The following is a 26,312-nucleotide window of genomic DNA, read 5'->3' as shown; positions in this document are numbered from 1 at the left end:
CCCCTGTACCTCACCGTGCTTGTGGGCGCGCTGTCTGGCCACTGCTTGCACGTCTCTTGTTGCGCACGTGTTCCTCCTTCTCCTCAACTCCCGACGCGGCTCCCTCCGTGCTCCCCGTGGCGCAAGTTTGATAAGGGCACAATTCTTGTGGTCATTAGGGTTTAGCCAGTGGTCTGTTGCTCTTCAGGTGGCCATAGTGAGTCAGGATTTGTCCTATACTGTAGGTCTTGCTGCGGAGCTCCTCTTACACACGTCCAGCAGTCACGGCTGCTGGCCACACCCCCCCTCACTTTACACCAGTTTGATAAATGACCCCATCAATGTCTAATCAAACCACCCCTGCAACCATTTACATATCTGCTGGAGACAAAACTGCGTGCAGAGATTTGCAGCACTCTGACATCTTTTTTCCGTCAATGAGTATATTATGAAAGTTACTCATGGACTTCCAAAAACAGTGTAAAAAAACAAAAACAAAAAAATAAATAAAAAAAAAGTAGGAAAATGCAATTCTTTCAGGCATGTGTGAAAACTAAATTTACCTCCACATTCAGGTCCAGGCATTATGCAGATATTTACATATTCTGAGAAAGTTGCAGATGGAAGGAGAGAAAAGACATATTCAGATATATCCTGAATTCATGAGCACGTGGAATCGAAAGCCTTAACTGTCAACAAAGTATGGAACAGCTAGTTGCGGAGCGCTAATGATTTCACTGCAGCAGTAGTTAGCAAATTATGCTTGTTTGGCAGATTGCATCCGTTTGTAAAAATAAAATCAGCATAGCAGCACAGATTTAATTTGAAGAGCCGGTAAAACAGATACAAGCCATACTTTGATCCTCTATTTTACGTATGGAAGGGTATGAAGTCTTAGGTCTATTATAAACCATTAAAATACCAGGCTGCAGTTGTTTCTGAAAATAAATATTCAACATGACATAAATACATCTTCTTCCAGCACTTCTAGCAGCTGGCAATCACACTTCCAGCAACATCTAGATTTCTGCTACACCAAGACTGTACCGCACCACAGAAAGCACACTCTTCAGGTGCTGTCTCAATCACCAACATATTTTTTTTATAGGTGGCTTTCTTTAATAAATCCCGTCTTAGTTGAAATGCGGGTGAATTAAGAGACAGTACCATCAGTAGTGACCATAGCCCTCATTCTTCACCAGGATACTGTATGCAGTTCTACTTCTAGGGTAGCATATTACCATAGCCCTGCCGGGCTACTTTACCAAATGACAAAAGCCCTGCCATTTAGCTAGCAGACTGAATACTGCAAACACGTGCCCTCCCTGTCTTCCAGAAATAGCTAATCATATGCATCAAGAATTAAAAATTCTGCTTGACAAATATCTAACAAATGGAATGTGTTTCTTTACTGGTTTAGGTTGCTGACAGTATCATTTCTATGATCATTGGGAATTCTTGGAATATGAGGGAATAACTGAAAAGCTTACAGTGGTCTCACTACCTAAGAAGAAGTCTACTGAGAAGACTATTTAAAGAGCTGTCACCTCTCCTGACATGTCTATTTATGGCTACGTTCACACTTGCAGGGATCAGCAACAATGCTTCCGTTTCTAATAATGCAAATATCTGCATCCGTGCATCTCCGTTGAATTATCTTTAACAAGGCCAAGACAGATCAGTCATGAACACCACTGAAAGTCAACGGGGGACGGATCAGTTTTCTATTGTATCCGAGAAAACGGATCCATCCCCATTGCTGAATCCCGAAGAAAAACGCTTCAGTTTTTCTTCGGGATTCAGCAATGGGGATGGATCCGTTTTCTCGGAAGCAAAGCCCCTTAAAGGGACCGACTCACTTCAACAAATGTATTAACTTTCTCTACGTGATAAATCCAAGACACTGACTAATGTATTGTTAGTATCCATATTGCTTCCTTTGCTGGCTGGATTCATTCTTCCATCACATTCTACACTGCTCGTATCCAGAGGTTATGACTACCTTGCAATCCATCAGCGATAGCCGTGCTTGCACACCAACGGAAAAAGTGCCAGCCTACGTGCAACTCCTGTGTTCCCGGCCACCAAAAAGGCCAGTCCTTTTTCCTATAGTGCGCAAGCACGACCACTACCAGATTGCAGGGTGGTCGTAACCAGGAAACGAGCAGTGTATAATGTGATGGAAAAATGAATCAATATGGACGACCACAATACATTAGTAAGTGCCTTGTAGTAACTTTCTCTGCATGATAAATGCCACTTGCTGAAGTGAGACAACCTCTTTAATTTCCAAAGGAAAATAATACCCATGAAACTCATACAAAATTGCACAACTCTGTTATTTATGGGGCGTCATACTCTGGTTCCTAAGAGGTTAAACTAAACAACGCCATCCATGCATCCACTATCTAAATCTATGGTGAAGTATAAATGATATTATGTTGACGTTTTAAGCATGTAACAGCAGTCCACATGTTTTGCCTCCAACATGAAGACCACCAATGGACAGGTTGTATATTCTGGGCATACTTGCCATACCTGCATACAGCGACTGAAGCCTCCTACAGCAAAGCGGTTTCATGTAAAGATTACTCCTTATCTCGATTTTTTGCAAATGGGAATGAGTGTAAAGATGGAATATAAGAGCTTGGCTGTCAGGGAAGCCTTACCCCTCCTGTGCAAGGCACGGTTCTTATCAGACACCGCTAATCTGCTCATATGCCTGTCATTACTACAGTTCTACATTGCCTTTTTTTTTTTTTATAAAATCTGTAAAATGTTACTTCCGATTTGTATACTGGGCATATTAGCCATACATTTACATTCCATACTGAGATTGTTGCACAACAGCTAACAGAAAGCGTTGGTGAGCTTATCATAGCAAATTAAAATATAGTGCATTCACTGGTCTGGGCAAAAGAGGGGTAATCTATCCCGCCGATTACCTACAGAACGAGCGATTGGGCGATCGCATCTTTTGTGTGGCATTATGAATGCCCTGTGTTAACTGTATAGAGATGAACAATTGTACTAGCCATTGCTCATCTCTATAGTAACAATAATTGCCCTGTAATGACCGACGTGTGCCTCACATCTCTTACAGAGGTTTTCTTGGAATCGGTGAGAGAACAAAAAATGAAAAATAAAAAAATTCCATGTTCCATCACACGTATGACAGAAGTATTCTCTCTTTCATGCACTGCTTCTAGGGTGTAATATGGCAGCATGCAGAGGAACTCTAAAGCAAAATACTAAGAGGGTCATTCATTAAACAGAAATACACCTAAATTAGGCGTATTCCTGGCGCAGATTGCGGCACAAAGTTCCTTTGCACCGCAATCTGCAACTTCTCCCCGCTGACGCCAGATCTTTATAACTCCAGCAGATCCACCGCCAGGTACAGTGCTTATTAAGAGCCAGTTTTAGAATAAATGTGCCTCTAAGTGCCCATAATATGTAATCCCTGTGACTGTGTGCATACTGGGGAACTGGGCGACTCCTGCTGACCAAAGCTAATTAGCAAGCAATGGCAAGGACACCTCCCTGTTCCAAAATAATTACACAGTTAAGGCTACTTTCACACCTGCGTTAGGTGCGGATCTGTCTGGTATCTGCACAGACGGGTCCGCACCTATAATGCAAACGCTTGTATCTGTTCAGAACGGATCCGTTTGCATTATTTAAAAAAAAAAAAAAGTCCAAGTCATAACGGATCCGTCCTTACAACTGCACCATATTGTGTCAGTGAAAACGGATCCGTCCCCATTGACCTACATTGTAAGTCAGGACTGATCCGTTTGGCTCCGCATCACCAGGCAGACATGCATGATGCATTCTGAACGGATCCTTATCCATTCAGAATGCATTGGGGCTGAACTGATCCGGTTTGAACCGTTTGTGAGATCCCTGAAATGGATTTCACAAACTGAATTCAAAACGCCGGTGTGAAAGTAGCCTAAGAAGATGGGGAGCCACAATGTCTGCACACATGGTACACAGGGTATATCACTCTAACAATCATAAGGCTGATCTTTACAACGAAAAAAGGAAGTATTTCAAATATGTTTGGTGCAATAAAAAAAAATCACATACATTATATAAAACAGTTTTGTACGATGTCTCTATTCCTACATTCTTAAGATGTTTAAAGTGGGCTATAAAATAAACACTCGTGAAAAGGTGCATGAATCTACTATTATTCAGAAACGGTTATCACCATATGATTACTGTTGCATTTCGTTGGACGTGGTTAATATCTCCTGTCTAGCAGTTTTCCTTTTCAGTCCAGAGTTAAAAAGGTTTTCTCAGGATCAAAACATCCCCTTATTCTTATGTCTGATCACTCAGGATCCCACCACTGGGACCCCAACCGATCACCGGCTAAGGGGAACTGTTTACCCTGTTTTAAGTGATGGTCACTGCTGAGCCATCCAACATCTGTGTGACTAATAGCTCATTCAGACGACCGCATCCATTTTGCGGTCTGCAAAACAGGGATACAGGCCGTGTGCGTTCTGCATTTTGCAGAATGGAACGTCCAGCCCTACGATAGAAATGCCTATTCTTGTTTGCAAAAATGGACAAGAATAGGACATGTCCGGAAGTACGGATGCCGACGGCACACCGGTGTGCTGTCAGCATCTTTTGCAGCCCTATTGAAATGAATGGGTCTCCATCCGTTCTGCAAAATATACAGTCATTTGAATGAACCCCAAAGGCTGCGTTCACACATGTGCAATGAACTATCAGGAAAAGACTGCTGGACTTCACTGTATCCGACATACCACCGCGCACTGCCAGATCCCCATTCACTGTTCCGGCATATAAGGGTTCTTTTGGCCAAAGAAATGCTGCAGTATTCTTTTTGTCCGTCTGAAAGCTGCCATGTGTGCCGGATACCGTGACTGGATCAGAGTGCCGGAGTTCACAACGCAGATATGAACCTGGCCTAAGATTGCCCGTTATCTTTGCCATACCCATACACTTTGAATGCACTCCCTTCAAAGAGGGGACACAAGATACCCATCCTCGTCATTGGTGGTGGTGATCCCCGCCGATCAAACACTTCCAGTGAGCAGGGGATAGGTTTTGATTCTGGGAAAACCCCTTTAAACCTTACATGGTGTATAAAATATGTGCATTTTCACTGTGTATTGTGATTTTTATGTTAAAGTGGATATCTAAGAACCAGCACCAAAACAGATTTCCTTTAATTGAGAATGGTGCTTGTAAATTGAATTATGTTCTTGCCGACATCTGTATGTCCACTCATCTTCACATCATTAATTTGTCAATTTCTGTACTAATAATTTTAGCCACCCCGTGCTCCAGCATCTAAATGTACCAGTTAAACACAAAAAATGTGCATTCAGGGATGAAAATGTTCTGTGCCATTTTCTGAAGCACTGTACAACCTGCAAGTGTTGCTGGCTCATGTCTTTCATGGGGTATTTCATACACTTTCACCAGCTGGAGGCTATAAATAATACAATATTACGTAAAAGACTTGGCATAGTGTACAATTCTGCAGGTGGGGAGAGGATTCTAGGGAGATGACAGGAATAATCGACAAGACTACTCATAAATTAAATAATTTAATCCTATTGGGCAACCTGTAAGTAGTTCACTCATTTTAGAATTTTGAAAAAGTTTCAATAGTTCCCAATTTGAAAAAAAAACAAAAAAAAAAAACAACTGAAGAAAAGCTGTCAGATGGAACCTTTATTAAACTTACCAAACCAGAATACAGAAACCATTAATCTAGAAAAATGGAGCCACTATCTTTACACTCTCGCACAGTACTGGCCTCACAGTACTACCATGACATCTTTGAACAGGCTCCCCCCCACCCAGGAACTTCTTCGCAACTACGACTCCCGTGCAAACCCCACTTCTGTGGCTAGTCAAGATCGCGCTCTCAGATGGGGCCCGGCAACTGCTCTGTCCATTTGCTACATATATATACTGTCACTGTGTATAACGTCATGGTATAATACGGTCAAAATCTTTTAGTCCTCCTCCTAGGTGGGCCCCTTCTGAATTCGGGCCCCTATAGATTCGCCTCTGAGTAACATAAACCAATAACTCTAGTCTATTCACAAGTTACCAAAACAATAGGAATTTCTCCACGGCACTCACCAATGCTTTTCAGTCCATTCCTTTATTATAAAATCACAAAATGCATGATGCTCAGGGGGCACAGCAGATGTCGGACCGGCCGACGGACCTTTCACAAGTTAAACTCAGTCTCCACAACCCTTTCAGTGCACGTCCCTCCCTGCTGTAGCCTACACTGCAGCATGTCAGCTAGGCTAGTCTGGGTGGAGTACAAGTTTAGCTCATATTCACACATGCGCGCTCTGTACTCAGAAATGCTCATTTTCACCACTCCCTGCTTTCCAAGAGCCATAAATATTTGACGTTTGTGTTTACATAGCCATATGAGGGCTTGTTTTTTGCTGGTCAAGTAGCATTTTTTCCGTATACATTGTATATTAAAAACAGGGGGAAAAAAATCTTTGTAGAGTGAGCGAACCCAAAAAAATAATTCCACCATTGCTTTTGGGGTTTTGTTTTTAAGCTACATCAATCGCTGTGGACTAAAACTGACTGCACGGTACGTGCCGTCTCCCCAATACAGCTGATCGGCGGGGGTGCCGGGTGTCAATCTGACATTGATGTGCTGTCCTGATGATAGGTCATCAATATTAAAAAAGGAGAGAACCCAATAAAAAAAAATATAGTTATAAAAAACAATGTTGCTTTGTGTCACCATATTATGACAAATATTTTTTATATTTCAAATCTACAGAGCTGTGGTAGGAATTGTCTTTTTTGAGGCAAGTTGTAGTTCATTTTGAGGTACATACAACTTTTTGTTCAGTTTTTATTATATTTTTTGGGATGGGGGCATTTTTTACCCCCCTTACATTGTTCTCGGTGGGGGTTAATACTTCTATAGTTTAAAAGTTTTAGTTTGGACGTTTTTGGACATGGCAATACCAATGTTTATTATTTCTCTACTTACTTTAATATATAAAATTGGAAAAGGTGGGGGGGGGTGTGATTTGAATTTTTTATGCTTTTCTTTTTTTATTAATCCTCCCCAGAGCTGCCATGACAAGAGACCCACCAATTTCTCCAAGAGGGCTGATTGGGGCATCAGACAGAAGTCCCTCCATCTGACTAAACTCTCAGTTGCCACTGTCGCTATTGATAACGGGGGTTAAGTGCCCATGATCAGTGTTCTCTGCGATCACAGACACTGCCAGGGACTGTCAACTGTGACCTACCAGCCATAGTGCTGACTCCGCCAACTTAAAACTACCGTCTGATGTTGCCAAGAGGTTAATATCAGGAGAAAAACTTTTAAAAGGACTGAAAAGCCCTTTTGACATGGATTTTCGCAGTAAACACAACAGCCACATCAGGATTAGGAGATCTTTTTACTAATGCATGCAATTCGTATATGCAAACTGGTGACAGATCCTCTTTAACCCCTTCCTGATGTGCCATTTTATGGCAACTTTCAAATGCATTTCCTTATCCTTTAGATTCTGAGATTGTGTCCGTGGCACATCATACTTCATGTAAGTTGTAAATTTGGGCCGGTACGTTTTCCCTTTATTCATAAAAAAAAAAAATCTATAAAATCCTACATTTACAGAACATTTAGAGAAAAAAAACCACCATTTTCAAAAAAAAAATTTCTCTGCTTGTAAAACAGATCAGTCTATCAAAATTAACATTCACCATAGGTCTACTTTATGTTGGCATCATTTGGTAATTTATTATTATTTTTTTTTTTAGGTACATTACAATTCTTTGAAATTTAGAAAGAATTTTTCACATTTTTCTAGAGATTTCATCATAAGTAGCCAGTCGAATGAGAGAGGGCGCTCCCTTCCTTCTTCTGCAAACCACTTAAATGCGATGGTCAGCATTGACTGCTGCATATAGCATTGGAGTTTCCAGCAGGGGCCAGGCTGATAAGTGCTGATCGATTGAGCGAGCACAGCTCCCGTTATATACTCGGCTTTTATTTTTATCCAGGATTATTGAGGTAGCCACTCTCTTTAAAGGGGTTGGCCACTTTCTAAATACTGTTGACCAATGTGTATGTAAGACGATTATATGGCACTTAGTAATACAGCCTTTGTTGAAATTCTGCACCATTTTCTATATTTTATTTCAAATAATTTTATTCAAATAATCTCCATGTGATGTTTTCTCCATTCAGACACACTACCTCTGCACTAAATCCCCAACAGAACAAGTGCAGATGACAGGTGTAGTGTATTTGAATGAAGGCATGATATAGAGGCGATTTGCCTGGTCATATGACCCTCCATAAGCAGCCATTTTTGTGGACAGCACAGAAGAAAAGCAGTCCATTTGTGTGGACAGCACAGAAGAAAAAGGGGACATACCTTACAAAATATGGTGCTGAATTTCAAAAAAGGCTATATTAGTAAGTTCCATATAATCTTCTCACAAACAAATTAGTCAACAGTAACCAGAAAGTGGCCAACCCCTTTAATTTACTGTTCACAGCACTTAGAGATTAGCCTTAGAGCAGTAACATTATTTGTGACCTGTGAATTGGTCACTGTGCAGGGAGGAGCAAAAGCTGCCTCTGATACCCAATGTCAATGGGGAGACCTTGAATTACATTTCCATATCCATTGGTCATGATAAAGAAATGGCTGCAGAAAAATGATCTCTAGACAACAGGAATTGTCAGTCTATTAATGGCTCAGTGTCCAGAGTGAAAACTGCAAGACTAAAGGCGGGTTTAAAGCGCATGGTGTTCCTGCCAATTTTGGGTAAGGAAGGGTTCCTTCCCGACAGTCGGCTGCTTATTCACTGAAGGAGACTGCTGAATTTACATGCGATCTCCTTCACTGTATGAGGACGAGGGATGGCTATTGCGATCCCTCGTCCTCATACAGAATCATTGTTTCTGGGCAGCAGATCTCTGTTTAGACAGCACAATCTGCTTCCCAGAAGCGTTGATTAATGTGCCTGCACGAATGACAGGATCATCGGGTGATCAGTGGCACATTTACATGGGCAGATTGTCGGGAATGAGCATTTGCAGGAACAGTGGTTCCTGATCATCTGCCCGAAAATCGGCCAGTCCAAATCCACCTTAAGTTTTTTTTATTCAATATACGGTAGGTAAGAACACAAAAAATATAAAACCCATATATACATTTAATTTAGGCCCTTCTAATACTTTTTTTAATGTTAATGATAAAATAAATTTTAGCTGTACCGCTGGAAACCTTAGGTTTGTCTGTCTAGCAGATAACCGTTAGGCCTCATGCACACGACTGTATCCATTTTGCGTTCTGCAAATCATGGATTCTCAAAATACGGATACCAGCCATTGCATTTTCTCAGTCACATCAGTAGACATACCTATTCTTGTCTGCAAAATGGACAATAATAGGATATGAAAAAACAGTACTGTTTCTGCGCAAACTATCAAATAAAACCCGTCTCTTAATTGGCTCCTGCTGAGATTCCACCACATCCAATATTCCCCTAAAACTACAAATCCCATCATGCCCTGCTGTAGGCAGACTGCGCATACTGGGAGTTGTAGTTTTACAACAGCTGGAGAGCCGCGGTTTGCCCGTCCCTGCCCTATGCGGATAGTGCAGTTGGTTGGTGATATAAAAATCACTTCTACCTTCACTTCTCCCAGAGTCTGTTCCTTCGATAGTCCAACTGTAGTAAAAGCTCCACTGAAGGGGTCATATATTTAATAACATGCCCATGTGATCAGTTTTACATAGGTAGAAGAAAAAGACCCCTAAAAGAATGTGTAAGGGAGCACAAATATAATACAGAGCGAAAATATGAAGGTACCGACAGTTTCCTGCGGCACTATCAATTTGCATTGTGGAATAGCGCCAGTCATTACAACTCTTGTTGATAAGAATAGGATATGTTCTATAATTTGCGGAATGGCCACACAGTGATGTGATTACAGTGTGATGACATCCGTGTGCTGTTCGAATTTCATGAGGACCCAAAACCATGGTCATGGGCATGAGGCCTTACCACGTACAGCAAAACGGACAGAGACAGCAGAAACCTCCTGGAAATTCACTGTTCCCATCATGCCATGCAGCCTGTTGATCAAGTAGTGATCTCAAGGACATCATACACCATTAGCACTGGTTACCAAAGATTAGTCAAACATAAATCATGGAAATAAAGTTTTGTAGCAACACTGGGAAAGTTCTTTATACATAATATACTGGAAAACTTCAGCAGCACATATTTCACTCATTTGATTTGGGATTTTAAGTGAAGTGCCTATACCTTTATCAACGGATTAGCTACCAATGTACATTCACTATTCTTCCAAGTACCGGGGACACTTGAGGCAGGGAATAGGTTAATTTGATTAGTACTTAGCCTTGTGTGAGACAGCAGATGGAATCTGGTGCAAGCTCCCTCACATGCCTAGCATTTTGTAGACTTGACAAGATAAATGTATTCCATCTCTCAAGTTGGAAATGAAAAATTACTTTTCTGCCTTAATGCATTGGTTTTAAAATTATTAAAGATTAACCGCATTTGGCATTTTACAATGTCTTGGCAGCTGCTGGAGATAATTGCAGGCCTTAAGGAAATATACGAGGGCATTAACTGTTCAATGTATTCAATATTATATACTGTATGGAGGGAAGGACTGTAATCCGGGATTCAGGTTTATGCATACACAATAGGCATGAAAAGCTTTTGATAGGTCATGCCAAAGGTTTTGATCAGTGGGAGTTCGAGTGCCGAGACCCCCGCTGATTTCTAAAACGAGGAGTTAGAAGTGTTCAGCCGAGCGCTGTCTTTCCTCGCTGCTGAAAATGGGTTCAGAAGAAAGTCTGAAGTCAGTCTTCAGCAACGAGGAGACAATACTTTGGGCATTTCATTCTCATCGTTTTAGCGACTGGCACGGGTTTCGGCACTCAGGAGCTCATGAAAATAAAAATGGACTCCCTATCTGTAGTACTACTCATCTAGTACAACAATTAATAGGGGTAAATCACAGTGACATCTGGGATAGCTTTCACATGACCAAAAGTTATATTGTATGCATATTAAAGAGGACCTGTCACCACTTCTGACATGTCTGTTTTAATAGCTTAATGCATTCCCCATGTAATAACAATTCTGAAGCATCTACTCTTGAAACTCTATGTTGGGTCATTCCTTTATTATTTCTACTAGAAGATATGAATGAATTGCTAGCAGTCTGCAGTAAGGGTACAGAGGGGTGGTAACCAGTTGGGGGCGTGTACCTGCACAGACTTCCTCTAACCAATCAGTGCTGCCATTGTCAAACTGTGCATGGACACCCCCCCAACTGGTTACCGCCCCTCTGTACCCTTACTGCAGACTGCTAGTAATTCTTTCATAACTTCTAGTAGAAATTAAAAAAAAGGAACAGCACAACATAAAGCCATAAGAATAGATGCTCCGGAATTGTTATTACATGGGGAAAGCATGAAGCTATTAATACAGGGATGTAAGGACAGGTGACAGGTCCTCTAAGTTTCTGAGAACAGTTTTTTTTTTTTTTTTTATGGTTGTGGTCTGTGTGCAGTCAATGTGCATTTGGCCAAAAACATGTCCAAACCTGTTTTTTGCTAATATAATATATGGAGTAAAACGGCCAGCTACAAATATAGAAGTTATACACTGCCTGTCAAAAAATAAAAAAAAAGTCGCCACCTGGATTTAACTAAGCAAATAGGTATGAGCCTCCTATTGGATAATTACTGCATGGGCGATTATCTTTCAGCTGGCAACAAGTTATTTAACCCCAACTGGTGCAATGATTTGCTTCTCATTTCTTAAACAAACATATCGAAAGACACATCTTCGTCAGATGTCAGTCTGTTTGAGAAGTGTCAATTAGCAGAGAAAACATCTAAGGAGATTGCAGAAACTACTAAAATTGGGTTAAGAACTGTCCAACGCATTATTAAAAACTGGAAGGATAGTGGGGACCCATCGTATTCGAGGAAGAAATGTGTCAGGAAAAAAAATCCTGAATGATCGTGATTGGCGACAGTAGAACTCAGGGCCATGTTTAATAGTGAAAGTAAGAGCATTTCCACACGCACAATGTGAAGGGAACTCAGGGGATTGGGACTTAACAGCTGTGTAGCCGTAAGAAAACCACTAATCAGTGAGGCAAACAAGAAAAAAAAAAGTCTTCAATTTGCTAGGGAGCATAAAGATTGGACTCTGGAACAATGGAAGATGGTCATGTGGTCTGATGAGTCCAGATTCACCCTGTTCCAGAGTGATGGGCGTATCAGGGGAAGAAGAGAGGCAGATGAAGTGATGCACCCATCATGCCCAGTGCCTACTGTACAAGCCTGTAGGGGCAGAGCTATGATCTGGGGTTGCTGCAGTTGGCCAGGTCTAGGTTCAGCAACAGTATGTGCTCCAAGAATGAGGTCAGCTGACTATCTTAACATACTGAATGACCAGGTTATTCTATCAATGGATTTTTTCTTTCCTGATGGCACGGGCATATTCCAAGATGACAATGCCAGGATTCATCAGGCTCAAATTGTGAAAGAGTGGTTCAGGGAGCACGAGACATCATTTTCACTCATGGATTGGCCACCACAGTGTCCAGCCCTAACCCCATTGAGAATCTTTGGGATGTGCTGGAGAAGGCTTTGCGCAGCAATCAGACTCTACCATCATCAATGCAAGATCTTGGGGAAAAATTAATGCAACACTGGATGGAAATAAATCTTGTGACATTGCAGAAGCTTATCGAAACAATGCCACAGCGAATGCGTGCCGTAATCCAAGCTAAAGGAGGTCCAACAAAATATTTTTGGTGGCAGCTTTTTTTAGTTGCAAGGGCAGTGTATGTGTGTGTGCACCAATTCCTTTTCCCAGTCCTGACTGATGTGCAGCCCTTTGACAGAGTCAAGGGCAGCATTTGAGAACCCTACAAAAAGTCGAGTTAACCACCGCTGGTCTACAGGGACTGTTTATATCTCACATTCTCCGTGGCATCTTCACTCTAACCATATGATTTGGTCAGGAGTTTTTCAGAGAAATTATGCAACCTTTCAACTGCTAAAATCAACAACATTATGAGAGATCACGGTTGCCTTCTAATGAAGTTAGGACATGCCTGCACACATACGGACTGATAACTGCATTTAACCTCCAACAGTCTCCTCGTATGGCCACATGTGCAGATAATTATCATCACACTCACACTCCTTAGTGTGAAGCGCTAATACGTTACAAGCCACTAAGCACCAACAAACAATGCCATTTTCAATTTCCCTTCACTCTTTGTTCTAGAGTAGACACATCTGAGTCATGTCCCACTCCAGGAAGCTGACATGCTTGTCTAGTGCCAGTCAAATGGAAAATAAACCCTTGACAGATTGGCAGTAGGCATTTAAGAATCACTATTTCACACACGAGCAATGGCAGAAAAAATAATAAATCGCTGGGGCTAACTCTACGGCAAGGGTTAATATCTTTTCTCAGGTATCTGAAGGATTAATATTCTGTTTACACTTAAACAGGGACAGGTTCAATGGCGCAATGTGGGCCTGTCTGCAAGAAAAGGGATTTAATCTCCTTCTGAAGAGCAAAGGGGTTTATTTGTGCCTTGCAGGTCTGCTGACAGTGACAGATTTACTCACCGCTTTCTCTGTATGGAGGATTAATGTCCTAAAACACTGCTCTGGTCAGGAAATGGATTCATCTGTATTGGTCATGTTCCTGTATAGTGGGGACAACAATATGACTATTTTGTGCGAATGGTGAGAAAGGGAGATTATGATGTAGGACCGCCATTAACAGAAACGGCAAGCAATATGACTGCTCATGTATTGTGTACAATGTGACAGATTTACCGTGGCACACATACAAATCGGTAAGGAGGTCTGGAAAACAAGAGCAACTGGCACAAGGCAAACTTCCCCTAACATTAGTTACAACGTGCAGGAAAGTTACACCATGACACAAGAAGTAAAACGGGTGAACAGAGGAAACGAAGACAGGGACCTTGAATATATATGATCATGTGCTACTATTAACGTTGGCAGCACATATGGTGTAGCTCATGAAGGAAGTCCCATGTTGTGACCTGCTCGGTGGGTATATAAGGTGTGTGATAGGCTGTCTGCACACATATCCCTCGTTGTAGTCATGTTTAAAAGGGGCAATTTATCAGAGTTGCAAAAAGGGATGATTATTGGCTTTCAGCACAGTTTGTGAACTGTTCACATGCTGCTGTGGTGAAAGTGTATCCTGAGTGGACAAACGGCACCATATACGAATAAGCAACATGGAAACCATGTGCCACTGATGTGAAGCGTTAATGCCAAAATGAACCAGGGGGCTACTAGATGTGTGTCTAAAACAGTTCAGCAAACCCTACTCCGTATGGGGCTCCGAAGTAGACGTATGGTCACTGCATCTCTGCTAAGTTGTATAGGCAGAAAAGGCTTACATTTTTGCTGCAGTATCTGAATTGGATCTCTGCTGATTGGCAAAGGGTTGCCTTCTCCAATGAGTCATCGAACTAATGGACGCTGGCACATCAGGTGGCAAACATCAGAAAACAAGCTGGTGCTGGCAGCGCTATGGTCTGGTGAATGTTTTTGTGGCATTCTGGGCAGCACGGTGGATCAGTGGTTAGTACTGGTGCCTTGCAGTGCTGGGGTCCTAGGTTTGAATCCGACCAAGGACAACAACTGCATGGAGTTTGTATGTTCTCCCTGTGTTTGCATGGGTGTCCTCCGGGCACTCTGGTTTCCTCCCACATTACAAAGACATACCGATACTTAGATTGTGAGCCCCACTGGGGACAGTGTGATGGTAATGTCTGTAAAGCGCTGCGGAATATAGTGGCGCTATATAAGTGCATAAAAGAAAGAAATAAATTCTGTGGGTACACTCATCCATGTGGAGGGCCAATTTAGCTATGAATCCTTGCACATCAAAGACACCTATACATGTTGATTGTCTTCCATGGAGCGGATGGGATCTTCCAGCAAGACAATGCGACATGTCATATGGCTAGAAATGTCTGATATTGGTAGGAAAAGCATGACCAAGACTTGTAAGTTCTACCCTGGCCCCCCATTTCCCCACACTTAAACACAGCTGAGCATCTGTTGGACCACCTCGATCATCATGCTTGCTCTAAGGGACCATCTTGATTGTCATGGATCCTATGCAATGCACCCTCCAGCAGCTGCGGGGTGTACTGCAGTTAGTATGTCTCCAAATACCTATGACAACCTCCCAGTTCATCTAGGTGCTTTATGTGCTGCACACAGCAGTTACTGTGGATATTAGCTTGTGGTCGTAATAATACGACTCGACTGTGTACATGAGTTATATTAAATCTATGACTCGCCTGAAGATCTCTGCAGGACATATTATACCAGTCACCAAATCATTTACCTTTCTGTTCTACGTTGAAAGCTTTTTCAAAGCATTTATTGTGCTGTATGCGTGCTGTGCAACATCAGGCCTGGGAGCAGTGAGTGCAGGAAGCACCCTGGATCTGGAGTGAGGACACCGGAGCAGGAGAGATAAGTTCCTTTATTTACTTTATATCTCATTGTATGTCTGATGAGAAATGGGGGTCTGACCTGAGGTCTTATTTTACTCCTCTAAAACCAAGGGGCATTTTATGGTGTGGGAAATACGATACACCAAATTCCTTCTGCTTACTCTCTTTATTAATGCCTGGCCAATTGGTGTAGAGAAGAAAAAAATAAAAACAAAATCTTAACATCTTCCTTTGTGTTTTTACTTCGTTTAAAGGGATTGTCCCACAAAAAAAAATATTCTACAGTTTTCAAACCAGCACCTGAATCTGAATACTTTCAGAATTACATGTAATTAAAAATTTATTATAGTTACTGGGTTGTTCAATAAATTGTATCTATACAGCGGCACCTGCCGTTAGTTTTTTCTCTTATTTCTTTGTCTGGCTCACTCAGAAGGCCGCACATGCTCAGTTTCACCCTTCAACTGTCTCCTAAGCTGTGATAGGCAGAGCATGGACACGCCCCCTGAGCTACAGCAGAAAAGACACTCCCCTGAGCGGTCAGCTTAATATAAATCTAGCAAAGCAATGACTGTGGAGATCTCTGGATCCATGTGACGCACAGAGCTGGTTCTAGCTTTGTTAGAAAGGTATTGTCATGGATTATATGATGTCAGAGTTTAATTTTTTACAACAATCATGGCATAACCCCTTTAATAAGATGGTAAGGGCAACAGTTTTCCCGAGGACCTCAAATAAGCATGTATAACTACAAATTCATGCCTATGTTATATATTGAAAGCAGCATAAACCAGGGTATATTTCTATTTTTGACATTGTTTAGCAAATTTCAACACCTTTCAATTAAAGACTATTTGAATTATGTTCCCTTTCACATGAGCGTTTTGGACCGGAAAATATGGTCTGTGTAATTGCGGCATTTCCTGGACTGACTGACTCATCTGACTGAAACTAACTGCATCAATGTGATATATGATGCTGTGAGTTCCAGTCTGACTGGAAGGCTACTGCCCTCTACTTACAGCATCATTTGATGTACTAGACAGCCATAGGCCATCCAGAAAATGGGGCTCGTATTTTCCAGACCAAACATGCTTGTGTGAAACTGGCCTGAGCTAGTCTAGTGACATTCTATTCTAGAATTATACTACAGATGGATGGACGTACTGACAGACGGATGTACGGACAGACAGATGGACAGATATTTTACATGTATCAGGGCTTTATGTTGTTCTCTCACTTTGTTTCTCTCTCTGCTTGTATATGTAGGAGTTGGATGACAATATACAGAGGAAATACCTTCTCGAATACAATGAACAAAAAATCTTATATACATACAAGTACAGTAAACAGAGTTCCCCAAAATCTCAATAATGTGAATGGGTCCGAGCTGCAGCTCTCCGCACTGCTGATGGTGCCACTCTACAGGAAAAAACTGAAAAACTCAGCACCGGTGGGGGGGTACTGGAATTTGGAACCCCACAGAAAGAGATAAGATATCCAAGTGATAGGCTATCATTTAAAAAAATAAATCCAGCATGAGCTGGGAGTAATGCCAGATAAGTGAATTTCCACTCACTTAATGTTAAAACTAATAAGCAAAGTAATGGTAAGCTTGTATATTACTGTGCAGTGTCCAGTGTACCGTATAATATGCACTGTATGGCATATGTCATCTCCTTTCCCGATCATCTCCCTTGCTCCTCTGCCCCCATGCAGTCTATTAGAGGGATTTCTAGACTAATGAATAGTTACTATATACTGACTACATATAATCACATACATCAACTTTCTTTCTTGCATATAAAATCAAACAGAAAAACGATGCAAAGACTATTCCGTGACATAGTTAAGTAAGCAATATGCTACGCTAACTAAACCAATTTGTCATCTCCACATAGAAAACATGACTTGTATAAATGAGCAAGAATATGAGATATTGGATTTACTCACCTGCAGCAAACAGCGCTCCTTAAACACATATCCAATTAGTCTGTCTAAATGCATAAGGCACTTATGATAGCGAATGTGATGGGTCAGCACTGGCAGCATCATTGCATGCTGAAAGGGAAATAGAACATATTAAAACCATTGGAGACAAAAAAAAAAAAACACCAGTATAACAATGGCATAACAATTATTATAGCCGGTGACTGATATTATGCAGAGAACATCTCGGATTACTTCTGGAGAGAATAAGCCTCTGAAACTTGATGAATAACAAGATACGGATGAGTTTGCAAGTTTTAGTTCCACTTAAAAAAAAACTGGATTTTTAAAATAAAATCGATGCTTGCCCTCACTTGTACATTGTATAAAATACAATGAGAAGATGCAGCTAAGTAGACAATGCATAATGATGCAGAGCCTAACTATATACCATGCTGAAGCCAAGCATGCGGTGATCTATATTAACTCCGAAACAACTCCAAGACCCCAGAGAGAAGCACGATTAAAATTTCTGCAAAACCTAGATGGATGACATGTTATTATATCACATATTATGTCTGGAGAGCCCTGGCAGCCAGAAGTTTAACGTCCTGGCCAAAAAATACCAAGGGAGTCTAGTGACAGACTAGCAGATTAATATACACATAAATATATCGGTCCGGCCGCATATCTGCTTTGAAAATGGAAGTAAAGATGGACCGCTACACTATTAGGCTTGACGTTAATCAAACCTGAAAAGAATGATTGAAGTGAAATTATCCGCCTTTTTAGGACTGTTACTCAGGCACATCTGAGAAATTCATCTGATGAAGAAGCACACTTCGGCACATCAGCATTTCCTATTGAATTTCAAGCAGCTGAATAAAACATTGTTTTTCTGGTCAGCATATTGCAATGTCCTTACAGTGCTCAAGTAAAAACAGCTATTTTATCGGCGCTAAACAGTCAAGAGGTGTGGGTGCCATCTCAGGTTAAAGGGCCTGTTATACAGGGTGATAACTGCTCGAAGGATCCTAGTCCAGTGTAAAAAGTCCCAATGAGCGAATGGTCAACCACAATTCGCTTGGTTGTCAATAAACGGGTTGTCCAAGTGTTTTATACTGATAACCTATCCTCAGGATATTCTAGTAATGGTACTGGACTCCTTTAAAGAATGAAGGTGCTCGCAGATGGACTCTTCAGCCCTGAATAGTACAGAGTGAAGAAATATGTGGAAATACTAGTCTTTATTTATATAGAGCCAACATATTCTACAGGGCTTTACCGTCAGTACTCTTAAAGATACAAAGTAAAACACATTTATTAATCCATGTGACAAAGAATAATCCGTGTAATAACGTTACATTTCTTTCTCAACACAGATCAAGAAAATCCAGATTCTTTCAAGCGAGCAACATTTGGGTCCTGGTCTGGTAAAGGTTTGAGCTGGGTATGTGGAGCAGAGAAGGCCTCTGACACTTTGCATCCTTAAGAGGTAGTGACGCAAATTTCTTGACTGTATTATCCTCAGTTTGTGATCAGTGGGAGTCCGAGTCATGGCACCACTAGCGACCAAATGTTTGAAGAGGCCGTGGCCCCCCAGATGAGCGCTGTGGCCTCTTCTTAGGCCAGTGGCGTCACGCTCATCGGTTAGCCAGTCAAACACAACCACTATCTAATGGAAGTTGCGAGGAGGCTGCGGCGCACGATGGTCTCTTCAAATAGCAGGAGTGCCAGGAGTTGGACCCCCACCGATTACAAACTGATGGTCTATCATGAGGATAGGTCACCCAGTTGAAAACTATCGGAAAACTCCTTTAAACGCATATGATGATCTAAAACTTCTCGTTTGTTGGCAGCACATCCCCTCATGTAAACTGGCATTTATTAGTCACTTATGATAGAAACTGCATGAGAGGAGATAAGACAAGAGAATACTGGTAGGAAAAGAACCATAGTTACTATATAAATGCATGTCTTGCAATTGTTAAAGACTAGCTTTTACCATCAATCAATGCTCATTTTATTCTTTTACCTTCCCGTGCATAAGGACCCTTAATGATAATGACTGGCATGGGGTCACTGGTTAGCACAAGTAACATGAAGCAATGGTGGTCTGACCAGGACAAAGGAGGAATTACATATTATATGGATTCTTTTTTATCACTAAATAATAAAACTACTTGTCTAGTTGCTGTTTTTATAAGACATAAAAATGCAGATTGCTGGCCTTTTCTGTCCTGTCATAAAACAGTGTTTAAAGTGGACCTTTCACCACTCCTGAAATGCCTGTGTTAATAGCTTCTCACATTCCCCATGTAATAACAATTCTGGAGCGTCTATTCTTATGGCTCTATGTTGTGCCGCTTCTTTATTATTTCTACTAGAAGTTATGGATGAATAGCTAGCAGTCTGCAGTAAGGGTACAGGGGGCAGTAACCAGTTGGGGGGGTGTACCTGCACAGTCTGACAATAGCAACAGTGACTGGATAGAGCGAGTCTGTGCAGGTGCACCGTACACCCCCCCCCCCCCCCCCCCCCAATCTGGTTACCACCCCTCTGTACCCTTACTGCAGACTGCTAGCTATATTAATCCATAACTTCTAGTAGAAATAATAAAGGAACAGCACAACATAGAGCCATAAGAATAGATGATCCAGAATTGTTATTACATGGGGAATGCATTACCACACAATATCTAAACCCATGACCACATACATATGCAGGAGAAGTCTCCCCCTACACTGTAGGATATTGAAAAGCCTGTATTAACTGAAATAATAAGCATACCATTAAGGAAGAAAGTCAGTAGCGATTCAATATATCCTCTTTAATGTCCTGTTACATAGAAGGACCATTAATTCCCAAATCCATGGAGCACTATTGAAAGCTAATCTGAATATCTTATATCTTTTTACTCATTCCAGCCAATGATTCTTCAACATTTTCTGTCAACAAAAATGCCACTAATCTTCTAGCCGGAGATCCCAATCACACACGCAAATGTTATATTTCCCCTTTTAGAGTCGTTCATGTAGAAGATATGTGATAACTCCCTATTAAGATCTCCCCTGTTGCTAATAGAATCCATAGTGATATTTCTTGAAGAGCAAAGAGGCTTTTGGACATTCATTTGTAAAACCGTAGGTTTATTCCAAGTTATGAAATCAAGAACTTCAAAATGGATATTACAAGTCTGAATGCTTCCACATTATAGACACTCAATCTATTTGCTGCCAAGTAAAATAGGGATTTAACAGGCTGACTGGGTTTATGGTGCCTCAGTTCAACTCCTTCACTGATGTCTCTCTTTAGTCATTTCAGTATACAAGGCCAGACCTCAAACCTACCACAACTGAGAGCATAGTATTAATCATCTTATCAAGTGGACGTACTAATAATAAAATTATATCTATATATACATCATTTATTTAGTAAGATGATACCTAAAAGTTATTACAAATAAATACTAACACATCTCCAACTCCAACACATGACCACAGATGGGGCACCGACTGGCTGCACTGGTAATGTTCCAGCAGCTTGCAAACAAATACTGGAGTCAAGAGGAAGCATCTGCACTGGATCGGCAGGGGATTGGATAGGTAAGTACATTTTTTTTTTTTTAAGAATATCATAATATTTGGGGCTGCTTTTACTTTTTTTTGCATGTTGGATAACCCCTTTAAATGATGACTTCAATACAAGTGTTTCCTCAAAACGTCAACTGTCAATCACCTACACGTTTTTGCTAAATGGAGACTAAGAAAGAGGGAAAAAAAAGAAGAAAAAAAAAAGTTTTAGGGTACTTTCACACTAGCGTTTTTCTTTTCCGGCATAGAGTTCCATCCTAGGGGCTCTATAATCGGAAAATAACTGATCAGGCATATCCCCCATGCATTCTGAATGGAGAGTAATCCGTTCAGGATGCATCAGGATGTCTTCAGTTCAGTCGGTTTGACTGATCAGGCAAAAGATAAAACAGTAGCATGCTATGGTTTTATCTCCGGCGAAAAAAACTGAAGACTTGCCTGGCATTTTTCTCCATGGGAATGTATTAGTGCCGGATCCAGCATTCAGAATACCGGAATGCCGGATCCGTCCTTCTGGCCTGCACATGCGCAGACCGGTAAAAATGTGAAAAATAAATACAAGACGGATCCGTCTGTCAGCATGACAAGCGGAGAGACGGATCCGTTCTTGCAAAGCATTTGTGAGACGGATCCGTTCTTGCAAAGCATTTGTGAGACGGATCCGCATCCGGATCCGTCTCACAAATGCTTTCAGTCACATCAAAATTGGCAGATCCGGCGGGCAGTTCCGACGACGGAACTGCCCGCTGGATCACACTGCCGCAAGTGTGAAAGTAGCCTTATATTCTAAAGTGACCATTTCTAATTAAAATATATTGAGGTCCTGTACATTACTATACATATAAACATTACCCCTTTAAGCCTCCTGCTCCCCTACATTGCATGCATTCCCTATACACAAGCAAATATGTCAATTTTAACAATAAAGCAATTTAATGGTATTCTGAAGGCCTTGCCTACACTCCAAAGATATACACTTTATGCAGGAGTCAGACTATTCGTAACATGGTCGCTTCACTAATCCGTACATTGACTAGAATGAGGCGGAGCTGGAGAACCACACACAAACACATGGACAGCACTGTGTCAGTACCTACAGTGAAGAGCAAGCAGTGTGGCTTTATTGTTCTGTTAGTTGCACATGAATAGTCCATCCCACTGTTATAGGGAATCCCATTTGAAGCAACACTAAACACAGAAAAAGCACACAAAAAATATCCCAGCATTTCTTCCCTTCATCTCCTGTATTCTTCTGGTCCTATTTTGACTCGTATTACAATTAAAACTGAGCTCAGCCATGTCCCCCTTCCTCCTCCTCACTGTCTTCGGTCCTGCCCCCTCTTTTAGGCCTCACCCCCTCATTCAGCCGTCAGTCATAGATGGAGCAGATCAGCATGAGAATGAGCCCAGTGTTCTCTGCAGAGTTTCTACAGATTTGTTTATTTCCGCACCACATGGAAATGCTGCAGGCCGACAGGGTGTACAACATTATCTCCTGCTTATTTCTAGGTTTAGTGTCCCTTTAAGGGGGAATCAACTGTGATAATATTAGCTCCGCTACACATCCCACAAATGATCTCTTTTACCTCTGAGGATTAAGGACCAGTGTGTGACTCCCGATTCGGAACTGGGACAAATTTATCATTAAAATATGCCACTTTTGTGGCCTGAAAAAGTTGCAAACTGCACGTTTGCGACTTTCTGAACGGCACTTGCACAAAAAAAATTTGCGCAAGTATCGTTTCTCCGCCAGCCTTGCCACTTTTCTGAATGGCGAGGGCGGGGCTAGTGCTCCACCAATTTCATTATCCTCTTCGCCAGTTTTCTGGCGTAGAACACTGAATTCTACTTCAGGCAGGGGCTGGTATAGATATCAGTATAGGCACATGGACTTGCGGAGGCTGCGCCTAATTTTTGATGAGGTGCACTCATCATAAATTAGGCGAAGCATCTTTCAGTGCACCTGGTTACCAAGGCCTGGCGTACGCCTCCGGGGTATGATAAATCGACCCCATGTTTTAGGTGCATTTCTTATTCTTTCTACTGTTCTACCTTCTAAGTTGTGCTTTGGCAAATCTGACATTTTCTGCTGCTCTTCTGGCTGATGAAGGGTCACAGGTCCCATAAAGTACCAAGTCCAATGTTTGGACATCAGACTTTGAAACCCTTCTAAAGGTCATTGCATCCTAAAATAATTTTCATAGGTCAAGTGTAAAAAAAAAAACACATCAAGGAAAGACATTCATGTGCAGGTCTAAGCTCAGGTTTCTCTTAACGCCTCACATTTCCATTCCCAATTGATTGCTTTCAGTGCAATCTAGTGTTGTTTGATAAAACCAGTGTGAAATCGCCTTTACATGGAGAGTAAAAGCTGAATAATTAGCTGCTTCCATTAATGCTGATTGGTGTGAGTTAGAAAAATACTGTGCAGCTACAAAGGTGTGAAATTGGTCTTTCTTAACTGAAGCTCCATGTGGCCTTCACCACTGATTCTTAAACACTGCTGCTCGGTGGTAATGAACAAGATGGGAGTATCAAGCTGTAAGCCACACAATCTGAAGACCAGCCAAGAAGGCTTCGATGACTTGACTTATTAATATTAATTACCTGGCAGACATCCGAGCGAATGCCAGATTTCCAAAAACCCTGGCTACTCAGTTCTACTGTCACTTCACGCCTCATTGTGTTCTTCTGTCTGATCTTCTGAAGAGCCTCCTAGTGAGATGAAAGGAAAATTGGTAGGTTGTGAAATCTCTGGGAAAAACAATAACAGCAGCCATGTGGTGCAAGAAATCATATCAAACCTGCTTCAAATACGCAATACTAGGAGGACGCCATAGATATCAATGCAGTATAAAAATCTTAAGATATCTAAGGATGTCCACTCTGTGCTGTGACGAGGCAAACTTCAGCAAAGTAGGACAGCAAGTAATATGCAAGTGTCGCGCAAATATGGATTAAGCAGAGCAGAACGCTAACACTGCAAACAGCCTGACCCGAGTGATGAGGATGATTTGGTTATTACAGAGAACATAAGAACAGGGAATAGGAACATCCATGAGCACAACACCGTTACTAAACTACTGACAGCATGTACACTTTGCATAATGATAGACAAATTAATTACTGGGTGCCCGACAGTTCTGCTGGCAAAGCAAGCTCTGTGCAGTGGGCATAAACCAGGGTGACAGTACACCATGATAGTCTGAAAGGCTGAACTAGAAAAATGCTACATGTTAAAAATGAATTGTATTATACTCTGATAACTGGCCCAGTATATCCATACACCGAACCCCCTCAAATACCATGAGATCCATTGCCTTTAATGTAGGGACCGTCAGAGGGCATACCACCAATGCATTTCTAATGCAGTGTATCTGCTTAGTATCACAGCGTACAAGACAAGTGATCTGTCAGGATGCAATGACCTTGCGTGCGCCAACATGTAAAGCAAATGGTAATACATGGATCAATGGCCACCGCAGCAATTCACAAAATCGCACGCGCCAGCGATTACATATTGAAAATTTTTTGGAGGATTCAAATGTCTAATGGTTTTGTGGGAAGATATATGAACAAGGGAAACGAGCAGCAGAGCGTAGTCAGCATATTATAGATCTTAGGAGGGGGATGATAATTATTCTAGGTACATGACAAAAAAAAAATTATTTTTATTTTTTAGCATTATACCAGCAAGCCATTCTGATCAAGAATAGAAACTTCTGGCAGTGGAGAGAGGTTTGTGCAGAACCAGGAAAATAAAGAGTCATTTGAAAGGCAAAACAGGTTTCTTTTAAATGTCTTTCCACCAGCCCAGAAACATGTACCGAGTAAGTTGCAGAGTATTCCTTAGGGTTTTAAATGACAGCACTGGATATCATGCTGAACGGAGACTAAACCGGCCTCATTAATTGTGCTCCGTGGGTAAAAAGAAAGCTTACCTCCCTCTGGACCAATTTCTGCTTATCAGCTTGTTTGACTTTGGGGCTATTAGCCAGTAGATGGCGCAGTTTCACGTAGCTTTTCCATAGCTTCTGGTACCTGCGGAGAGGTGAAGAGATGGTCAGTGGAGAGAACTTTCTAAAATGTGCACTCGCCAGGAGTTGAGCATTTTCTATGAGTCATAAAGCACATACTCCAGTGACAATGGAGAAGCTATTTTCTTGCATCACTGTTTTCCTGCTGATGACCCCAGCTTGTCCCCACTTAGTAGTAAAATGAAACGTTTCACAGAAAAGCTGCAGTCACTCATTCTACATTTCTAAAAGCGCTGGCCATTTGAATCTAAGTAGAATGTGTTCCGTACACCTGGAACTTTATCATTCCCATCAAAAGTAAATGACACCCTGTCGTAGTCTCACTTCCTCCAGTGGCGAGCCATTTTTCTTTCTGCTCTTTTCTAAAGTTTCAGCAAACATTATGTGGATTGAGCGCCTTTTAGTAGAACGTAAAAATGGAGATAAATAACCAGTGTCCTGCTGCTGAAATCACTCTGCAGGGTTTGCTCTATAAACGCTAATGGACCAAAATTCATTTGGAAAGAGACAGCTGAAGAGCGCATCCCTCCAAACCATAAATTTACCTGATAATATCCCTCACTTGCCAACCAAGGAAGTTTTCTGTTCAGTAGTTTCAGGAGTTATCATGGTCTTACTGGCCAATGCTACTACCTTACCAGCTTCTTGCTGAAATCTGCCTGAATCTGCAGCGGGTGTTCCATAGCTCTTAAGCGTTGTACTGGAGTGGTGGAAAGCAACTGGTAAAATTAGACAAACTTACATCTTGCGGATTGAAAACCTGCATTTTATACAGCGGGTGTTTACCGCAGTGTGTGGGTGGGACGGTGGCAATTTTCCACATGCAATGCCAATGCCAGTAATGAGCTGTATGTATGCCACGTGTGGCCATACCCTTAGGGTCCATTCACACGTCCGCAAAATGGGCCTGCATCCGTTCCGCAATTTTGCGGAACAGGTGCGGACCCATTCATTTTCAATGTGGCCGAAATGTGCTGTCCGCATTTGCGGATCCCCACTTCCGTTGCGCAAAAAAAAAATAGAACATGTCCTATTCTTGTCCACAATTGAGGACAAGAAAAGGCATTTTCTATGAGAGTGCCGGCAATGAGCGGTCCGCAAAATTCGGAACGCACATTGCCGGTGTCAGTGTCTTGCAGATCCACAAAACACATAAGGACGTGCGAATGAACCCTTACTGTTTTACTA

The 26,312-nt window shown here is 41.6% G+C and overlaps 1 protein-coding gene across 1 annotated transcript in view; it reads right to left on the bottom strand.

Moving 5' to 3' along the window:
• Window positions 1-26,312, bottom strand: part of DROSHA (drosha ribonuclease III) — a 351,648-nt gene that overhangs the window by 216,035 nt on the left and 109,301 nt on the right. The window contains exons 15-17 of the mRNA XM_040432119.1: window positions 25,029-25,128; window positions 23,695-23,802; window positions 17,519-17,626 (exon numbers count right to left, since the gene is read on the bottom strand). Of these exons, the coding sequence (XP_040288053.1) occupies window positions 17,519-17,626; window positions 23,695-23,802; window positions 25,029-25,128 (316 nt within the window). The remainder of the gene's footprint in view (window positions 1-17,518; window positions 17,627-23,694; window positions 23,803-25,028; window positions 25,129-26,312) is intronic.

The sequence above is a fragment of the Bufo bufo genome, chromosome 5 (genome assembly GCF_905171765.1).
Source record: "Bufo bufo chromosome 5, aBufBuf1.1, whole genome shotgun sequence".
Lineage (NCBI taxonomy): Eukaryota > Metazoa > Chordata > Amphibia > Anura > Bufonidae > Bufo > Bufo bufo.
The sequence above is the reverse complement of the archived record's forward strand: the minus strand, read 5'-3'. Positions and strand labels throughout refer to the sequence as shown.